The 20,510-nt window shown below is 30.7% G+C and overlaps 1 protein-coding gene across 6 annotated transcripts in view; it reads left to right on the forward strand.

Moving 5' to 3' along the window:
* Nucleotides 1-20,490, forward strand: part of LOC143238119 (inositol polyphosphate-4-phosphatase type I A) — a 68,446-nt gene extending 47,956 nt beyond the window's left edge. For 4 of the 6 annotated variants that reach the window (XM_076478074.1, XM_076478077.1, XM_076478075.1 and 1 more), the window contains 7 exons: nt 2,374-2,442; nt 8,327-8,574; nt 9,743-9,883; nt 11,558-11,673; nt 12,955-13,061; nt 14,536-14,690; nt 16,143-20,490. In XM_076478074.1, the coding sequence (XP_076334189.1) occupies nt 2,374-2,442; nt 8,327-8,574; nt 9,743-9,883; nt 11,558-11,673; nt 12,955-13,061; nt 14,536-14,690; nt 16,143-16,335 (1,029 nt within the window). In that variant the 3' untranslated portion in view covers nt 16,336-20,490. Of the gene's footprint in view, nt 1-2,373; nt 2,443-8,326; nt 8,575-9,742; nt 9,884-11,557; nt 11,674-12,954; nt 13,062-14,535; nt 14,691-16,137 lie in introns of all 6 variants that reach the window. The other 2 variants (XM_076478078.1, XM_076478079.1) reach the window with 1 other exon arrangement.
* Nucleotides 20,491-20,510: the final 20 nt, after the last annotated feature.

Here is a 20,510-nt window from a genome sequence, read left to right on the forward strand (position 1 = left end):
ATTTGCATTTTTCATTTTGGAATTATCATTAGCACTATTTAATGAATGAAAACAAGGCAAAGCGTTGGAACTGATTTAGTATGATGAAACTCCATTTAATACTAAACAGTACTTATACAGTAAAAGGAGGCTCACTCACGTATCCTAATGTTCATGTACTATATTTCAACAATTTTACCCTTACCACATAATGCACATTGAAAAATGACAAATTTTTTCTGTTGTTTCTGGTGAGTAGCAAAAGGTTGTTTCTAGTTATAACCACAAGCCTTATTTGGTCAGAATACCCAATGACAACTTACACCTATTATTAACAAATATTCATTATTAATGTTAAAATGATTAGGTATACTTATATTACCTTCAATGTAAGCTTTACTAAATAAAAAAGAACACTACTAGGTATATCAGTTCAAATGTTTAATATTTTTAGTTTTCATCTGAGAACAAGAAATGGAACTAAATGTGCTTGAAATGTTATTCAGAGAGCAGAAGCATGTGGACAGCATGGTCCACATAAATATCAGTAAATACCTGTATTTAATCCTACTCTGAAAGTAGAACTTCATGATCCTTAAAAATATCAATAAACACCAGTATTTAATCTTACCTTGACACTAAACACCATGTGATCCATAGTAGTATCAATAAATAATTGTATTTAATCCTACTCCAAAAGTAGAACCTTTTGATCCATACAGCTATCAGTTAACACCTGAATTTAGTCTTAACTAATCCTATACCCCTGTGATTCATATAAATATCAATAAACATCCGTATTTAATCCTTTCTCATCATATTCTTGAGAACAAGTTAAATAATGTAGTAACTTTTAAGTAAAACTCTCTTATGAATAAGCTGGTTCTTAGAATCCAAATAGAGATTTCTTAATATTTTCTTCCCTAATTTATATTGATATAAAGCTAGACTTTCTTTCAATTCTTGATCTATTCCTTCAGGTAGAACAGCATTAGACACCACAGTGATTAATGTAGCAGACTGTGGATCTGAGGATCTGTGGTTTGCATCAGTTACTATACAAAAAAAATAATAATGTTATGCACTTTGTGCCATGGGTGTATCATAAAAATAATCAAATCTTGCTGTTCAGTCCAACAAAAATTGGTGGTGATGGATGTTTACTAACCATCTCCCCTTTTAGACCGTCACTTCAAAATGAGAGATGGGTAACAGAAGTAGCCCTTAAGAATCCTTGCATAAATTCAACTTGCGCATAAAGCACTGGACAATATCACTCCTGTGCTCAGTGTAAATATTGTACAGAACACTGTCTACATTAACTGTGAATTTTATTGTTTTTTTTTCTTCAAACTTTTTTCTCCTGTAGGTAAAAAATGTTATTATATAACTGTTAAAACCTACTATGGATCCAGTCAATTATGTGAATCAGGATATTTTTGTTATTGGTTTGTTTTTTTTCATTTAAGTTCTTTTCATGCCAACAGTTCTAAGAATGGCCCAGCATGGCCAAGTGGTTAGGGCACTTGATTTGCATTCTGCTGGTCAAGTTTGAATCCCTGTCATCAAACATGCTCACCCTTTCAGCTGTGGGAGCATTATAATGTTGTGGTCAAATTTACCATTCAATGGTAAAAAGTAGCTGATGAGTTGGCAGTGGGCAGTATTGACTTTCCTCTATTCTATCACTGCTAAATTATAGACAGTTAACACAGATAACCCCTTATGTAGGTTTGTGCGAGATTCAAGTCAAACATTACTCCACAAAGCACATAAAATCAGTTGATATTAAAGATATTTTCAATTCTTTTGTAATATGGTCATAGTAATTGTAAAGATTTATTTCATAACAGTACATTTTCAGAGCAAATAAACATTTTACCTTTATGAACTTTGGTTCTTGAAGAGATCTTTTTACAGTATGTAGTCCACTTCTGTATTATTGATATAGTGATTCAGTAAAAGGATTATTATCTAGCATCTCCAGATCTGGAAAATACTTGTAACTAGAAATTTTAATTTCTCAAAATTTAGTTGCTCATTATAGAAATCAACATTTGTTACAATTCCATTTGGAAAGTCTTAGAACACCTTTGAAGCTTGAAAGTTTGAGCTGTAGATAATCAGTGCTGCTTCTTTGTGGTACTTCTTTGGTTTTGTTTACATTTGTTTCCCACAAAAAAGTTTCAGTTGTGTGCTGATGTTAAAGTGATTCACATTGTGCTTACTTTATTTATAAACATTATCACATCCTAGGATTCACACCTATCCAAGCACCATCTAGGTCTAGCACATACTGGATAACATAACTTTTATTGTATCATTTTGTAAAATATTACTTTTTTACCTGCCTGTGCCCATATGAATAATGGTTTTTACATGTATCTGTTGCAGGAACCACATCACCGAGCTTCGATGAGCTACATGATCAGATATAGGCGAGATGTTGTTTTCTCACAGGCAGTGAGTGTTAACTTGTTTTTGTAGTTATCAAAGATAATGTTTTAAAACTTAATAATATTAATTTTAAATTAAGGAAGAAATTACCAATTTCAGGCATGTCTGTCAAGACAACTAGACTGACTTTTAAGACATTGAATATTTAAGTTTTTTTAAAGCTGCAACATTCATATGTTTTATATAAAGCAGATAGCAAACAGATGTACAAGTTTTTGCCATTCAAGATATTAATTAGTGTTCTGAATTGTTCATAAACTATTGGAACTGCTGTGTAATGCAAACTGTAAAGAGAATGAAAATTATATACAGACATTTAATACTAATTAATAAGTCATGTAACTTTCATAAGTAAAGTGTCATTGTTGGTATTGTTCTGTGTACAAATTACATTAATGATTCATAGACTGATTTCTTCTTGATCGAAATTTTAAAATACTTTTCAATAATTGCACAGTTCTGTTTTGTTGTGCTTAAAATGTTTACAGCCACTGGCTACAATGTGCGAGTCTTATCAATCATTCTAGGACACATACATAATAATAAGAATGTTCATTCTGAAAACGAAATAATTTGATACAAGTAAGTTTGTCTTTCTTCCTGCCTTGTAAAAAATTCTTTTATAGTAAAAAAAATGAATATTAGTTTCAGAATCTGCACTATTAAAACCAAAACAACTTTTACAAAGTGTAAATTTGCAGGCCTGTGTTATCAATGATCAAAATCTAAGTACTCTTCATGTTTGTCAAATACCTGTTAGAAGCACTGTAATAGTTACTAGAAATATATAAAGCCTACTTCTGTGATTTTTACTGTATAAAATATATAACACTAATAAATATTTATAAACATATTAGAGCAAGGCTTAAGACTTCTTTTTCCATGTTTGTTTTTTTTATATTGTACAGTTATGAGTTTGCAAGCAAATGCCTTATTTAAAGCACTGTGACTGAAAATCTGTATTAGTGTTTGTTCATGTTATGAATTGCTTATGAAGTGGGAAACATTAGGTGAAATTTAGCTAAATGTGGCAATTGATCTGGCATTACATCTACTTGTAAACACTTCCTAATTTTATGTAATGCATAAAAATTAATTTAAGTTTAACTATATGTGACAGAAGCCTTTAAGACAAATAGGCCTACCACTTTAATAAACTGATGATAAAAATAAACATGTTTTTATGTGAAAAAAACCTAAATTTATAGTTAATTCTCTGAACTGCCTTGTAATTTACTAATCATATTCTTATTCTAATCATTGTTCTGGATGTATTGTTTTGTTATAGTTCACTACCATTATGAAATTATGACTTAATATATGTTGTTAAATTTATAATAAATTTCAGTGTATGTCATTGCATCTTAACTACTCTAAGCAGATGTAATGATAATGCTCTTCAGTTTATTATTGCAGTTGACTACTGTAATCAGATGTCTCTTGTGTGCCTTTTTGTGTTTATATATTCTTGATATTTTAAAAAGTTTAAGATGTTTATCTTTTAGGAAAGTTTCCAGTAAACCTTATTGAGGTGTATTAGAATAATAAAATGTTTCTCTGTGTGTATTTGCTAACACTAGTCAGATTTAATGTATTTTGTAGCAGTTATTATGTTAACATTTAACATACCTGTGTTGATAATATTTTTATTATCTGCTATTTGACCATCATGTGGAATATTCTTAACTATAAATTTGTTTGTTGCTTTAGCTGTTAGTTCTGATATGACACCTCCCTCCTCTTACAACATTAGCTGTCCACTTTTGCTGCTGCCCTCTATATGCAAACTTTTTTTTATTATGCATACCACAAGCCTTTTGCTCACCCCTATCAAAGTCACATGATTCAAACATGTCTCTCATGCAAATTGTCATGTGTCAATTCTCCACCATTAGGAGCACTGCATTCTCATGACACATGTGACTCCTCCTCTGTATCTCTACTAAACTATCACAGTGTTTGGCAGTGCTTTCACTTGTGTCTTTCTTTTTTGTTCTGATTAGTGCTCTAAATTGCTTTGTTATTAAAGTGACTTGAATTTAATATTCTTGAAAATTTGAAAGCAGTCAGGTGTACTTACTGTTATTCTGGTCACATTTATTTGTACTTTAAATCCTTTTCTTGACTGCTACAACATGAATTCTAAGCTAATATCACCACTGTAAGTGTCTTGCCTATGATAGGCACTTTACATCAAGCTTCGGGTGTAGGCAACTCGTCATGAGATTTGTCTATATTTATTTGCTGGGAGAGTGGACCTTATATGGACTTTACCTCCAGACATTGCTCCACTTTCTTCTGAACGTGTGGAACCTTGACAGGCTGATGAAGACTTTGACCACTTGTTCCCTTCTCCTGGATATGCTGTATTTTACCATACTTTTTTTGAGGATTGTGTTCAGCCTTCCACGTTTCTTCAGACTTTATTTCTCAAGTATGTGTTTTGTCTTATTCTCTTATATCTTATGGTCTGTGTACTTCATTACTGCATGATTACACTTCCTAACCTTTTTTTGTTTTTTCTCATATCCCTGGACTTTGGAGTTTTTGATGAACAATTTGCCTCTTAGTTGAGCGATGGTGTTAGTATGTCTTGTTCCATGTGCTTTGGATCACTATGCCCTTGCATGTCATAGGGCTGACTGTCCATATCTCGATTAACAACAGGTGCCTGTTTCCTTACCTTCTCTGGATCTTATAACTTGCCAGCATCTATCAGAGACAGGACCTCCTCACACAACAAGCTATCAGACCTGTTCCACATCACTTACCTGAATTTTACTCTTGTCTGTTTGTGGTTTGTTAAAAGGCCAGGAACTAGAGGTCAGTCATTGATCTGTCTCACCTCAATCATTTTGTTCACCTCCCATGTTTCATCATGGAGTCCTACCTAACTCCTTGATAGACATATTCTCTGGGTCTATGGATGACCAAGGTGGACGTCTCCAGTGCTTATTTGCATATCCCCATCGTGGTGCAAACTTGTCCTTACTTTCAGTTTGTCCATTAAGAGGTGGTGTACCAATTTTGTTCCCTCAGTCATGTACACATGCACTCCCTTCAGTGGGTTCTACATGATCAATGGAATCTTGCTTGGGATCCCTTGGATGCTTCCATTACCATTGAAGTGTATCGGCAAATATGGAAAGTCTTTCAGGTTTAGGCCCAAGCTTGGGGGCTTTGTGCTGCTTATCCTACTGTTGCTGATGTTTCTGAGTTTTTCACATGATTTTTCAACCAGGGGTCTATCATCAGGTTATCAAGCAATTTTATCCCATGCTTTTTATCTTTGCTGTTACTGCAGGGTTTTTCTTTCACCCATAGTTACCATGTTAATCCATTCCTTCTGGTTTTCTGACCTCCCATTCTGGATTGGAATATCCATGTGGTCTTTCATTCCCTTAATCTATCTCTGAACCTATATTCACATGTTCTTTGTTTCACTTGTCATTTAAGGCATATTTTCTTCTATTAGCATGTTGGCAATGAAGTCTGACTTGTTTGCTATCAACATTACATGCACAATTTACCACCTTATCTGTCTTCTCATTTTTCTGGATCATTTCTTCCTTCCCAAAACTGGTATCTTTTGAGGGTAACTCCTCCTTTTTGCCTATTTCCCTTCCCTCTATTTCACATATCTGCCCTATCCCGATCTGGATATATTTTTATGTTCTGTGTGTGCCCTTAATTATAATATTGATCTCGGGTTCTTTCCACGATTCTTGTCTCTGTATTTTGTGGCAGCTTTATTCGTCCAGTGATCACTCTGCTTTTACCCTTATCAGTTGGGGTTTTCATTTGATTCAGTTGATTTGTTTCTCCTTGTGTCCTTTCCATCATATTTTGTTTGTATTATCTCTCATCAGATCCAACAACTCATCTTTTCTCTTGCTTTTTGTCTTCATTAGCCCTTGTAGAAAATACTACAACTGGACATGTGGACCAACCTAACACATTCATCTTCCATTATTTACATCATACCATGGTTTCAGGTTCCTCAGGTTTTTTTGTGTTCTACCTTTGGCAGTACTTTAGACTTCAACGCATTTCTGACAATGGGTAAATTTTTATTAATACTTTCTTTTCTTTCAGGGGACTACTTTCAATACATAAATCTCACTCTGTGGCAAGTGGTGCCTGACCAATTATTTTTTAGCACTAAATCTGCACTGTATACCACTTTGACTAGTTTTTTCCTTTCCATTGCTTCACCTTAAAGCACAAGATTGCTTGTAGCTGAATAACTGCATATTTGCCCATTCTGGATTGTACCATTCATCGACTTCATGGTAAAGCAAAAGGGAATAACTGTTCATCCCTGTCATGCCTTGATTGAATAAATTGGTATGGTTAGGTTTACAAAATAGGATTTTGTGATCACCCATTGCACTGTCTTTGGTGTCAACATTTCCTCAGTTCAGTTCAGAGTAGGATGGTGGTATTCTGTCAGTATTGATGATGTGATATCCTTTGATCTACAATTAGCTGTACAATAGAGTGAGACATCAAAATGCAGTTCAACCATTTGGTTTTGGATTTAGAGTGAGCCAGTGAATACAAATCCTCACACAGGTTTTGGGTTATCTATCTTTCTCCCTTGATTTCTTCTTCTGTGTTATGTGTTATAACAGGGATACATGGTATTGTTTCAGTTCTATCCTTGGTTCTCACTCATTCTCTTATGTAGATGTTATTATCCTTTGGATGGTTCTGACTTGTTTCATAGTAACAGAAAGAACAGTATATGACAGACTTTCTTTGGACTCTTGATGTCAAATCTACATATCGAGAGCTAGGAGCTAATTCTGTGTCATTCCCCTGTTCTCAGGTGTGAGATAAGATGGCATGATAATCATCCTACCTTCGTGCAGATGTCAGTACCTTGCAAGGAGGTTTTAGATGTAGTTGACATAACAATTATGCTCCACCATGCCTGAGCCACTCTACACCATAGGATTGTTTTTAATTTATCCATTTTTCTTATTGTGTGGTTGAGTTACTATATTTTTCTCTGGTTAGAATAATTTTCCTATCGCATTCTCTCCTGCTTTAAATATGCTTTTCTTGTTTTCCACCCTGGTTTCTTACACATTACACAAATGGGTAAAGAGTATAGCTGTATTCCACTCTTCAAATCTGACTCTCTCACCTACAGAGGTATCCTTTGGATGCTTTGGGTCGTAAGTATGTCATTCCTTCACACCAGTTCCTCCCCCTAATCAATGTGTGATTCTAGCTAACCTTGTGAGCAGGGAACAGTATAGTATAAGAAGTTATAATTTTCATATACTTAAAATGTATTTCTGATAAATACTACCCTCCCCTCAAATTTCCCACTCATTTTCAGTGCTTCTGTTGTCTGGAGAAGTATGCATAATGATTTTCATGAGAGTTACATTGGAACCATTTGATTCCAATAGGGAGCATGAGAGGCTTGTGGCATGCATAATAAAAATTTTCATATAGGGAACATAAAAAAATGAAAATAGCTAATCTTGTAAATGGAAGGAAGTACCGATCAAAATACATTTTCAGTATAAGAAAATTATAACTTTTAAGAGTTTAAAATGCTTAACTTCTGAAGCCTTTTTTTTTAGCTACTTTTCTAACCAGCTATGTATAAATGTGTTTGTTACTACTCTTTTGTTGTCACAGCTGAACATACTATCCAGTTTTAAGATTTTTTTTTGCTATTGCTTTTGTTGTTTTAGAAACTATAACTCTAACCAGATATAAGATGTTATTACTGACATTGTCTTTGTTATTGTTGTTGGCCACTTCAGCAAGGTTTAATACATTTTTACCAATTATGTGTTTGTTTTTGTAGTTACTGTTGTAACCACAATTAAAGTATTTTCAATACCAATATTTTTGTTTGTTGGTGTAGCTGACCACTTTAGTGACTGGTTTAATGACAGTCTTATGGTGCCAACAACCAGATCCTATCTTTCTTAATCACTTAATATCAGCTGGTCTCCTAGCGCAATTCCTTGGATTGTTGAGTTGCTATGGTGATGAAATGGGAATGCTTGAAGATATGATGGTAGGTGTGGAGGACTTGCGGAGGGTAATTTTCTGGTTAGAACCAGCCCGTCATAGTGAAAATACCCCTCAGCCTCGTATAGAGGGAAACAGGTATTTTTCTAACATAATATAACATTTTGTAATAGTTTTTAACAATAATGTGCCACAGTAGAACCATTTGGGTAAAATAAACTTGCTGGTCTTTGGGAAACTGTTAGCTTAATACATTAAGAATTATAAGTTTTAATAACTGCATTTATGTGAAAAATGTTTTAAACCACAGCCACATTTGCATTAGTAAAGGTAACCTTTCTCAATGAGTTCACACCCCAAGATATATAATTTTCATTACTCAAAGGGACTTAAGAAACGTATTGTTACATTTGTAATGATATAAATAACATCTAAATTAGGTTTCCAAATTTCTGTTCTTAAATCTGACTTTGGTCTGTATGATCTGTAAACTTTGGTTACTGCCTGAGCACTGGCAGATGCTGTGTACATGAAAGTCCTTTACAAATTTTGTTTTTGTTGGGTTGCTGATAAAAGAATGCTGAAATCTCTAACAGTTTAACTATGAGTTGTCTTGATTTAGGAAATTTAAGTTCTTAATATTTAAAGTTTTAATATCTAGTTATTATGTAGCTTCTTTAGTACATCTGTCTTTTCAACCTTAAATTTAGTTCAGTTAAAAAACAAGCAATTATTTCTTTCTGATGTTAACCAGAAATAGCAATTTTTCATTGTTTTGATTTTACAACATCCAATTATATAATGCTTAAAAATGACAGAACATTTATTTGAAATCATATTTTGTTTTTTCTTTGTTACTTGCCTATTTAAACAGTTTCAGAGTCAAAATATAGTTTATAAAAGTAGTGCAAAACTTAATTAACTACACAATTACATCTTGTACACAGTAGTGAAGTTTGATGGACACTGAAGCTGTGTGGTACCAAGGATAAGAAATTATTACCTTTAGTACATGTTATGCAGTATGTGTAAAATACTTTACGTAACATTTAAAACATGCTGCCATCTTTTTACCTCTAAATAGACATTTTTATTAGGTAGTAGTTAGAATGTGTTAGAAAATACTAACTGTTACAAAGAGAAAGTAACAGACTTAAAAATTATCCATGTACTATGATGGATTTTTCATGACACTTATTACAAAGAGTTATTTGTTGTTTTCAATTTCTATATATTTTATAAATGAATTAAACTTAAAATAGCTGTCTTTCATATGCATGCTGTTGATTAATTAGTTATTTTGCAGAGCCTTCTTAACTCTTGTTGTTCCTGCACCTGAATCCGTGATGTCAATGTTACCTAAAGGAAAACAGCATGGTTGTCGCTTCTCTCTTACACCAGTGTTCCTGAATATTGGCATTAATGAACAAGCCACACTTGCTGAAAAGTGAGTGGTGAAGAAACATTATTTTAAGTTGTGTCTATTTTAAATATATTTTGGATTTTTATTTTCTTATATTTATGTCTCAAAGGTTTCTTAAAGAAAAAAAGTTTATAGCAAAATGGAGAAAGTGATATTGAACTTAGTCAATCATACTTAGATTGATTGATTGAAAATTATTTATGTCTTGAAATGAATCTAATTATATACTAAAAACAAGTTCTATTGTTAATAAGAAGGAAAAATATATAATTACTTTTATTAATGTTGTTTTTGGCATTTGGTATTGGAGGATCACTCAAGTCATTTCAATTCCCACTTTCAACTCCACTACAAATATTTAGCTAAGACACATAACTCTATTTTGAAAACCTTCTACTGGATAGCTTCTTAGGATTGACATACTTGAATCATGTAATGTGTATTTAATTATTTTAAGAATGAAAAGCCAAAATGGTACATACTTTCATTTCTCTCATATTTTCAAGAGTTGTAATTAAATGTTGTACCTCTAGATTATTATGGTTTCTGCTTGTTCCCAAGCTTATTTTTATTCATCCCATTTAAATTTCAAACTTATTTTATTAGTTTAACAATTATTCTGTGTTTCTGTTCCTTATGTTTGTTCACCTGTGAACATTTATTGTATCACCCACAGAATTCTGGAGAAATTTCAATATTATTAACTTTGAAAAGGACAGTTGTTTTAAGAAAATAATGGTCAGAAAGAGGTTATAATCTTTAATGTTGTATTATCAAGAATGTGATAGTACCACATGGACATGTGTGACAAGTTTGAATTTAGTTCAACCAACAGTAAAGAAGTAACTGAAGATAGAATGTAGAAGCTGAATTTTTTTGTTTATAGCTTCTGATAATTTTCTTTTCATACCTGATGTTATGTTACATTACCTGGAAAGCTGTATTAATAGCCTTCTAAGGTGAAGCATCTGATAATAAAATTGAGGGTTAATGACTATGTTAGGGTAGGTTTGTGATGGCAAACTATTCAAATCCTTTTATTACTTTTTTAGTATTTTGTTAAATTTATTTACAGAAAACAAATTACAAATATTAGATAAACATTGTTATGTCTCAGTTGAACATTATCATCAAAATATAATGCTGTGAGCCGCATGAATATAATGATGAATCTGTGTTTAAAGGTAGTCATTGTTTTGACCAATACATCTTTGTTGATTGTGAAGTATGTATGATTTAGAGTGGGAAGTCTGCTGCTCCAACAGATAAAATAAATGCTTTAAAGAATAAGAAAAAGCTCAACTCATTGAATATAGGAAACTTTCTGATACTCAGTACAAAAAGTCTATGATGAAGGTAGTATTTTGTATTGTTTTTTCAAAGCAATTTTTCACAATAAAACTTCAAAACGTTTACAAACTAAAGTAAAATATAAGGTCTTTTTTCTTAAACACACAATCTAGACTGTTTGAAACATTTAATGCTGCTTGATTAGTTATTTTCACTGTGAAAACATAAAATATCAGTGGAGTGTTTTAGTCACCTCTGGAATGGTTAAAGAACTCCAATAATGGAGTGGTGTCTGCTTTGAGGACTTAAAACTTAAAGCATAGGTTTCTGTCAGTCATTATTATGATTGTAATCCAAAATTATTCTGCTTTCAGTGTCTAATAATAGATTTTTGTTATTCATCATTAGATTTGGAGATGTCTCTCTTCAGGATCAAGTAAATCAAGAAGGAGTTAACTTACTGAAAGAATATCATCGAAGATGTCAGAAAGCTTCATCAAAAGTGGAAAAATCTACTGTAAGAGGTAACAATATCTTTTTGTTACTGGCATTTGTACATTTAAGTAAATTGGATAATTATTCAAATGCATATTTTTGATGTATCATTTTCACATATCTCACTTTTAGCATATATATACGTTTTCATTATTACACTTAATGAAGATTTCCTCTACATTGAAAATTTAAATTGTCATTTACATTTTCAGTTTCATGATGATTTTTATTTTAGAAATTTTTCGTATTATTTCATACTTTCTCATACAAGCTTACTCATCTTATCTGTATTTGAAAATTGCTAAGTTTTGAGGAATGAAAAATGAATACCATATTTTTCTGACTATAAGAAAATTAAGTAACTGTTGGACTTCAGAACTATCCATATAAAAATATATACTAGACTGTAAAAATTGAATATTAAACATAGTGATATATTTGGAATTTGTAGCATTGAGTTTCTGAGAGTAGCATGTATGTAGGTTACGCTTGTGCTGGTCATTCCAAACTTTTAGTTTATTCATTCATTTGACTTTAGTAACAAACATTATAGTGTAGAATATATGATTTTTGGATTTCTGCATGATTCACTTAAAGACAGTTGCCCAACACTAAACCATGTAAGAATGATTAAGTATGATACGGTAAACAGGAAAAGAAAAGAGCATTTATAAAGAAATAGATGTTTAGCTGTCATTATTAAATCAAAGTAAGGTGAATATAGTAAGTTTAAACAAACATTGGTGCTGCATTCAATGCTGCATGCCAATCATAGTACTTTAAACAAGCTGAAAGTTTTCAGTTGACTTCTTTGTTTGATCAACTCAGATGGTTTAGTCAGTATAGTATTTAACTATTAAGTGAGGTTCTAGAAGATGTGTAAATAGTTTTTGTGATGTTCTAAAGGCTGAAAAAGATTATTAAAATAAGTGAAATGTTTTTATTTACTTTTGTAATTGATTATTGAAGAATTCTGAACATTTCTAGAGCTCCAAAGATATTTGTGTTGGCACCCAAATTCTCAACCAGATTTCTCTTTATAGAGCAATGAATATGTTTTAGAAAATTTTATTATTAAATGATAAAAAAAACACTTAAGACTTTTTATGATAGGCTTTCAAAATAATCTAATATTAGACTTCTTTAGGAGACAGAAATATTTAGCAATCTTGTCATTTTTTTTCTGTATACTATAAAAGTATGTCATATTTGCAAGTATGAAAATATGATCAGTGTTTAAATTTCATTTAGGAAAATATAGTCTTACTGTAAAAAAGATTATATTTATTTATATTCACCTTATTTCAAAGGAATTCGACTTCAGGAAGTTAAAGTAGATGAACTGCTTGTCCAACTCCAAACCCAAGTACAAGCTCGAAAGAGTAAAAATATTAGCATACTTCATCTTGGGGCAGAGGTGAGATACAGGATAGTTTTAGAAGTTTTAAATTTAATCTATATGTTATAATTTTTTTTTTTTAGACTCAATGAATGAAAACATAATGTTCATGATAAAGTGACTGACTGTATTATTGGTTGTTTTTGAATTTTTTGGATGACTGAATAATTTACATGTATAATAAATGAACCTTATCTCAGTTCATTAAACATGTATTTATGTGTTGGTTGTTTCTAGAAAAGCAACTTATCTTTGACATAAAACTGAAAGAAAAAAGACCTGTTAAACTTTACTCGTGCTATTATTTAACTTTCCTTCATTCTGTTTGTTAATCAAACTCTGTAGATATTTGTTATCAGTGATTATCTATTACTAGTCTCAATCATTTCTATATATTTAGTGTTTTGCATTCATTATTTGGATATTTATAACATAACTTGATAAGTTATCCATTAGTGATTAAACTTTTGTTAGTTTATTATTTGAAAGAAAACCTACTGTAAATAGTAGAGACGTCACTAAGTGCTTAAAATATTTTGGTGTTTTAGGTGCAGAATATTTTTAGTTTCATTATGTTGATTATAGTTTTCTATTTTGATTTTTCAAGACACTAACTGGGGATTCAGGGCACTTTAAAAGAGAATTGGGGCATGGGCCCCATGCACCTAGCAACACTTTAGATATATAGTTTTTGTAAAGGTAGCCAGTAGTTTGAATCATAACATTTTAATTCATATGCATTCCCGTATAACCTATGATATTATTTACCAAGAAAGAAAAATTTTTGAAATATGTTTCAAAATGCTAAAGATGAAAATAAGGGCTATAACTTTATAATTTGGAGTATGAACTTAAATTTATGTTTTATATTTTAAAATTGTGTAATTTTATCAACACATTTTTTTGGGTTTACTATATCTTATGATGTACAGTTTAGATAAACAACTGATGTGTCTTTAATCATCTTTTATTTGAAATACAACAAAAGATATTACGTTGAACTGATGCATTAGTTCAATGTGCTGGATACTTGATAGTGTGTGTGTGTGTGTGTGTGTGTGTGTGTATGTATACGTGTTTATAGAACTGGTTGGAAACAGTACATGAACAGACACAGTTAAACAATCTAGGGTTTTATTAGATGACCAGAGTCTTGTATTATGAAAATTATAAATTAGTTTGAAATATGAAACCCTTAGCTAGCCAATACATTAAGACATATTTAAAGGTAGTGATAAAAAATGACATGATATACAAAATTAAAGAGATGGGGTTCTATGTCATGTTGAAAAAGTGACTTTAATAATTCAGTGATATTGTTCACCACAAATATTTACAAGTACAGCTGGTATCAATGGTACCATACGATTCTCTTCAACAAATATGACATTGATAATTTATTATTAATGTCTAATATCAAAGGTAAACATTGTCTGTGTGTTTCATTTGAACAAGTCATTTATAGTTCTACATAAATGATGTTTCTGTTTAGATTTGCTCTCGACTTAAAGGACTTAGGTTCACTTGTTGTAAGAGTGGAAAGGATCGCACTTCGATGTCTGTAACACTGGAACAGAGTGTTGTTCTGCAAAATGAATTTGACCTGGATGAAAAGGAAGTCCCTCGTGTGTTGTCCTGCATGCGAAGGTAATCACATGTTCAGAACAAAATCATCTGATATTCTAAAGATCAGTAGAGAGAAAAGAGGGAATCCACAGTAACCATGGCTGTAATTGGTTCTCAAATCAGTAAAGAGATAAATAAAACTATGAGCTAAAAGTTTACTTAAAAAAAATAAATTCAGAGCCATTCACTAAACCACTGTTCTGTGGTTAAAATGGTGTTTGGCACAATGTGATCATGTACAAAAAAGAATTTCAGGTACTTTATTTTATTAGCTCTAGATTTGCAGGAAATATGTATATTTGCATGAGAAACCTGATGAATAATTAACAATATACTTGCGTATAGAATTAATTAAAGGCCGATAACATTTAGTATAATTTAGACATTTTTTTCATTAGTATGCTATTATATTCATTATATACAGTTGTAAAATTAAATTTAATGTGGCAGTTTTGGGCAAGCTACATACTTTGCAAGAGTAAACTGTTATTTCCTCCAAGACTTAGCAGCAAGTATTGTTTTGATAGCAGTGTTCTGTTCAGATTACAGTTGTATTTGAAGACTTTGTTTATGTAAGTTTTTAAATGTTATCAGACAGTTTTTCCCATCAGAAAGCTATTGATAAATTTACTGTTAATACCAAGGATATATTCTAAATCATAGTTGTTATTTGTGTACTGACAGTATCCAACATAATCTTATAACCTTTTACTTTAAGGTAAGGTAAAGATGTTATAATAACTTTCATTTATGTGCAATTCATAGAGAGAAAACAGGTTTTATTGGAGTTCTAAGACAAAAAACTGAGGAATGTAATGCTTACAAATTACAGTGGAACCCCTCTAAGCGGCCACTCCTTGAAAGCAGTCATTCAATCACAGTCCCTTTTTTGTTTACATAATCCCTAATTATGTACAGTGGAACCCCTCTAATCAGGCCAGTTTGTCTCAGTCCTGAAGGTGGCTGCTTTAGAGGGGTCCACTGTACAAAGTAGCTTTTTGTTGTTGAAGCTTCAGACTTAGTTGAAAATTTTTGATGAAACTCTTAAACAGAAATGTTGTAAAAGTCAGAAGCTCAGAAATATTGTTTTTTAAATATTTATGAAGTCATTATACAATTTTCAGCTGTTGTGTTGTTAAATGAAATGAGAATGCATATAAAATTTTTATTTAATTAGCTCTTATAAACTTTGAAACAATACATATCTTAGTACTTTTCACACTCATCAGTAATGTGTAAAGGTTTTCATTTTTTTATGTCTAAGTGATATTACATATTTTTTACCTCATACCTACTGATTGGTAAAAACTAATATTGAAGAAAGAAAGGAAAGTTAATATATGTGTATATGTACATACATATATTCAGATAAATAAGTAATTAAGTTTCATTCATTTCTTCAAGTTCTGTTGTTTAAAATGTTAAAACATTAAAGTATTTTCAATACTTATATTTGGGTGTTCCTTAGTGAAGGAACAAGACGAGAGAACACTTTCAAGAATGTGGGGGTGAGGAAGTATGCATTCAACAGTTTACAGTTAATGGCTCTGCCCAAACAGTACAGACCACCACCAGGCACCTTTGGGAATGTCCAGTCTTAGAACAATTAACCTTATGTGATCGTATGCTTTTGTACAACTTAAACTGGTATTCTAACTTAATGTAAGTATGTACCAAGTTCTTTCTTTTTATGTAGTTATGACTACTTTAAAGTAAATAGAATTCTGTCATGATTATTTTAACTTAAACATTGTTAATTTGTTACAGTCATAGACCACTTGCTCTAGCTGTTGTTAATTGTAATAAGAACTAAAAATATCCAGAAGTGTATATTTATTGTGAGATGTAAACATAAAAATGCTGTAACAATTAAGAAATCTTCCAAAAATAACTGTAATGAGGTAAAGTTTTAACTGGCTTTAAGCTTGCCAGACTAAATTATTTTTAAGTGTCCGTTTTACATTTGAATTTGTACAGCGTATATTTCTGGTTATTTTATCTGGTAAGGATCAGATCATACTTGTTTAGATAAATAAAACTAATAACTTTTAAGATTTTTTTTCTTCTTCAGAATGTGAAATTGCCCGTATTTTCAATGCAGCAATTTCTGTTTGGTATATTTTATTCTCAAACAAAAAAAAAACAGTCTTTTTTCTCGATGATTTTCATGTCATAAATAATACAACTTTAGGTTAAGGGTAGACAAGAAACATTAGTTATAAAAGTAAAATTGAAAGCATCTGTGATTATTTAAAAACCACTGAACTGAAATTAATTTGATGAAGACATCTATGTCACACAAATTAATATACTATTATCTTGAAAATAATAAAAAAAACCTGGATGAAATTATTTTTAATAAGGGGAAATTTCAAGCAACCACTGTTTTCTTCAGATGTAATTTTGGGCTGTTGTGGATGATCAAATTGATACTGAATAGCAGAGGTAATTATGTTACTGAAACACATACAACAGGAAGATGATACAGATGTGTGTAGTATAACGAAAATTTATAAGGAGGTAACATAGATGTGAAGAATTGGTGGCATATGTAATACAATTGAAAAGGTAAATATTTTTAATATACAATAGAAAAGCATTAGAACAACATATCTTGAAAAGTTTAAAAAACAAATTACAAGTTTATGTAAATAGAAAAAAAAAGCAACCAGGAAGCTAGTGTGTTAAATTAAACAAATAATACATACTGACAAAAAACGTTTTCCTACATTATGAGCAACTAAATAAAACTGAAAGAAGATTAATGATAGGAAAAGAAATGTCATGTAACAGAAAAATAATCCTAGTGGTTTTGAGCAGTCTGGTCTTGTTGATATGTACAGGTGAAAGTGCAACATACATACACCTCACTGTTGTAGGCGACTAACACAGTAATCATAAAAACAAAATCAGTTTTGTCTCTATTCATTTGAAAGTTAACAAAGATGACCTATGAATGCCAAAATGTTGTTCTGTACTTTATTTTCAATACCCATACCAGCCATCTTGAGAATACATTTTTACTTCAAGTGGACTTATCATCATCACAAAAATTCAAGTTCATCAATAGTATAATACTGAATGACATTGCAATGTACTTTCATTGATAGCAAAAGGAGTATTATGATTTACTCCTATCCACTGGGGAACATATAAGGAGTCATAAAGTTAATAAATGTCAAACCATGTTCAGTTTTTCAACGTTGACATCAAGGCACTGAGAAATGATAATAAATCTGCTAAAGAAGTGTATCCATCCTAAAGTAGAACCACCATTTAAAGTACTTAATTATTCTTAATAATTGAAAAAAACGTTTTCTATGTCATTAAGGTTAACTGATATAAAGTGAGGCAAATAATTATACAAACAGCATCATTTTTAATTTGTTTGTTCAGTGGTTTAGAAATTCTGTGATTTTCTTTTATTGTCAGCAATATGATGAATAAAATAATTATGGTAATGTTATCACACTTCTACATTTGTTTTAAATAGTTATAATTATGAAGACTTATTTCAAAGTAATATACAAGGAATGCCTGTCCTAGGTATTTATTAATAGATACTTGTAGCTTTCCCACAGCAAATTTCTGAAGCTTTATCTTTTTATTAAACCATGATTTATGGTTTATTAAACTATGTTTGAGTAGTTTTATTCTATTTCTTTTGTTACTTAAAAAAGTCAATGAAACAGATCAGTATAGTTCAATTGAGAATACATTATTGTTGTCATTCATGTGCTATTGATGTAAATATATTTCTCCAGAATGTAACAAGATAGGTTCTTTTGTTTTAGAGAGAACTTTTTTCTTCCAAAATCCTATTAAATAAGGAAATTAAGAATTTTTTCTAGGATATGAATTAAAATGTTTAAAAGTTTCTACATTCCACAGACTGTGTCAGATTTTTAATGAGATTTGTATATAGAAGATTTTAGTTTATACAGTTATCGTACGTTTTCTTTGTTATTTTTCTTTAATATGTACATATCATTTTAGGGGCACTGACGTTTATCTAAATTATAAATTTTTGGTTGGTCCTTATGGCTTTGTTAACATTTTAAAAGTACTAGTAAGAAAAGAGCCATAAGGTGTTGGACAAACACAAGAATGAAAGAAAAAATTACCATTGATAGCACAAAAATCCATTATTTTAAATGTTATCAAACCAATACTTATTTTCTGGTAATTAATACTGAAAAAAAACACACACTACATTCAATACCAGAAATGGATTACTCACATTTAAAAACCAGCCAAGTTTCACAAGATTACTAAACCAACTTCTATAAATATCTTACATAGAGAGACACATTTTTAGAATGTGAATTTTATCATGTATTATAAATATATAAAAGTTGGACAATGATTTATAGGACTTAGATCTTGCACACTTGTTTTTTAGTGATTTATTCTCCATAATTGAAAAAACGTTTCTTTTACAACATTGAGGTTAACAACTGAAAATAGTTTTATGTTGCCAAACTTCCACATTTCTAAATTAGTCCAATTTCACAAGATTACTAAAGCAACTCCCACAAGTACCTTTCATATGGAAAATCATTTTAAAATTTCATTTCATATAGGTGTTTCTAAAACCCATTTGTGTCAGTTATAGTAGTATACGTTAGGTGTTTAATAAACAACATATTGTTACAGTGAAGAAACTTTTTTTTAAGTATGTTTACAAGCTTGGTTACTCTGTTATAAAGTTTACATTCATTTATATAGTTGGTAAAAGGTAACTGTACAGACAATTTTGTGTATATTGCAAAAACTAAAAAACATTAAAATTCTTTAAATCTATTAAGACGACGAAACAAGTTTCAACAAAGTATTTATTTTGATGTCACAACTAAAGTCATTTTTAATTTAATAGTTATCTTTTTCTAAGAAAATTAATGTTTATAACTGAAGGTGTAAACATAAAGGTACAAATTTATAAGAACAAATAGACTGCATATTAATTGCTTCTTTTGTAGTAAAGCACTTTTTGTTAATTTGAACAATCACTTCTACTTTCTCATTTATTCGTATTTTGTTTAATGATTGTATGATTATATAATTTTTGTATATTTATTTCTGAATTGTTAGGAAAATAATTATTTGAAATTTTAAATGGTGTCTAGTTAAGTGTTGTCATTATTCCCCGAGATTACTTTTTAATGATTTAAATCTGTGGTGTTGAAATATAGATCATACATGTTGTTATATTAAGTGTATATTTTTATACATCTCAACTGCTTGTTAAAAAATTGTCTACATGATGCCTGGCCATTAATTAAGTAAAGGCCATAGAACAAAATTTTTTTCACTACAGGCATTCATTTTTATGAATATATTTTAAGGTTACATCATTTATTTTGTCTCTGGTGGTAGTTATAGAAGTGTTTTTAAGCAAAAATTTCAGGTTTTAATATATCTAGAGGCTTATTTGAAGTAATTAATTACACACACACATAAAGAACAAGATAAATGATTTCTTTGTAATATTTAATTACGTTATTTTTACATAGAAGTTTGTGGGTAATGAGGAAACGTTTGTTGACCGATATTAAGTTTAAAAAAATTCTTAACAGTTTGCTACTTTTAAAACTGGGTCAAATTACTGGACAAGTATTGTTAGACCAAATTATCATATAAGGATCAAACTGTAGTACCTTTGTATGGAATTTTATGTTAAGCTAAGCCTACTTCAAATGTTTCAGCTTGGTTAATAAGAAACTCTTTCAAGTACTGATTTTGAATGTTAAAGAGATGGTGTATTTATGTTTAATAATCCTTTCTCCTGTCACAAATAAAAAAATGGGGCTTCAATGAAAAATCCTTGCAGTTATGTATAAG

This window comes from Tachypleus tridentatus, chromosome 13, assembly GCF_004210375.1.
Source record: "Tachypleus tridentatus isolate NWPU-2018 chromosome 13, ASM421037v1, whole genome shotgun sequence".
NCBI lineage: Eukaryota > Metazoa > Arthropoda > Merostomata > Xiphosura > Limulidae > Tachypleus > Tachypleus tridentatus.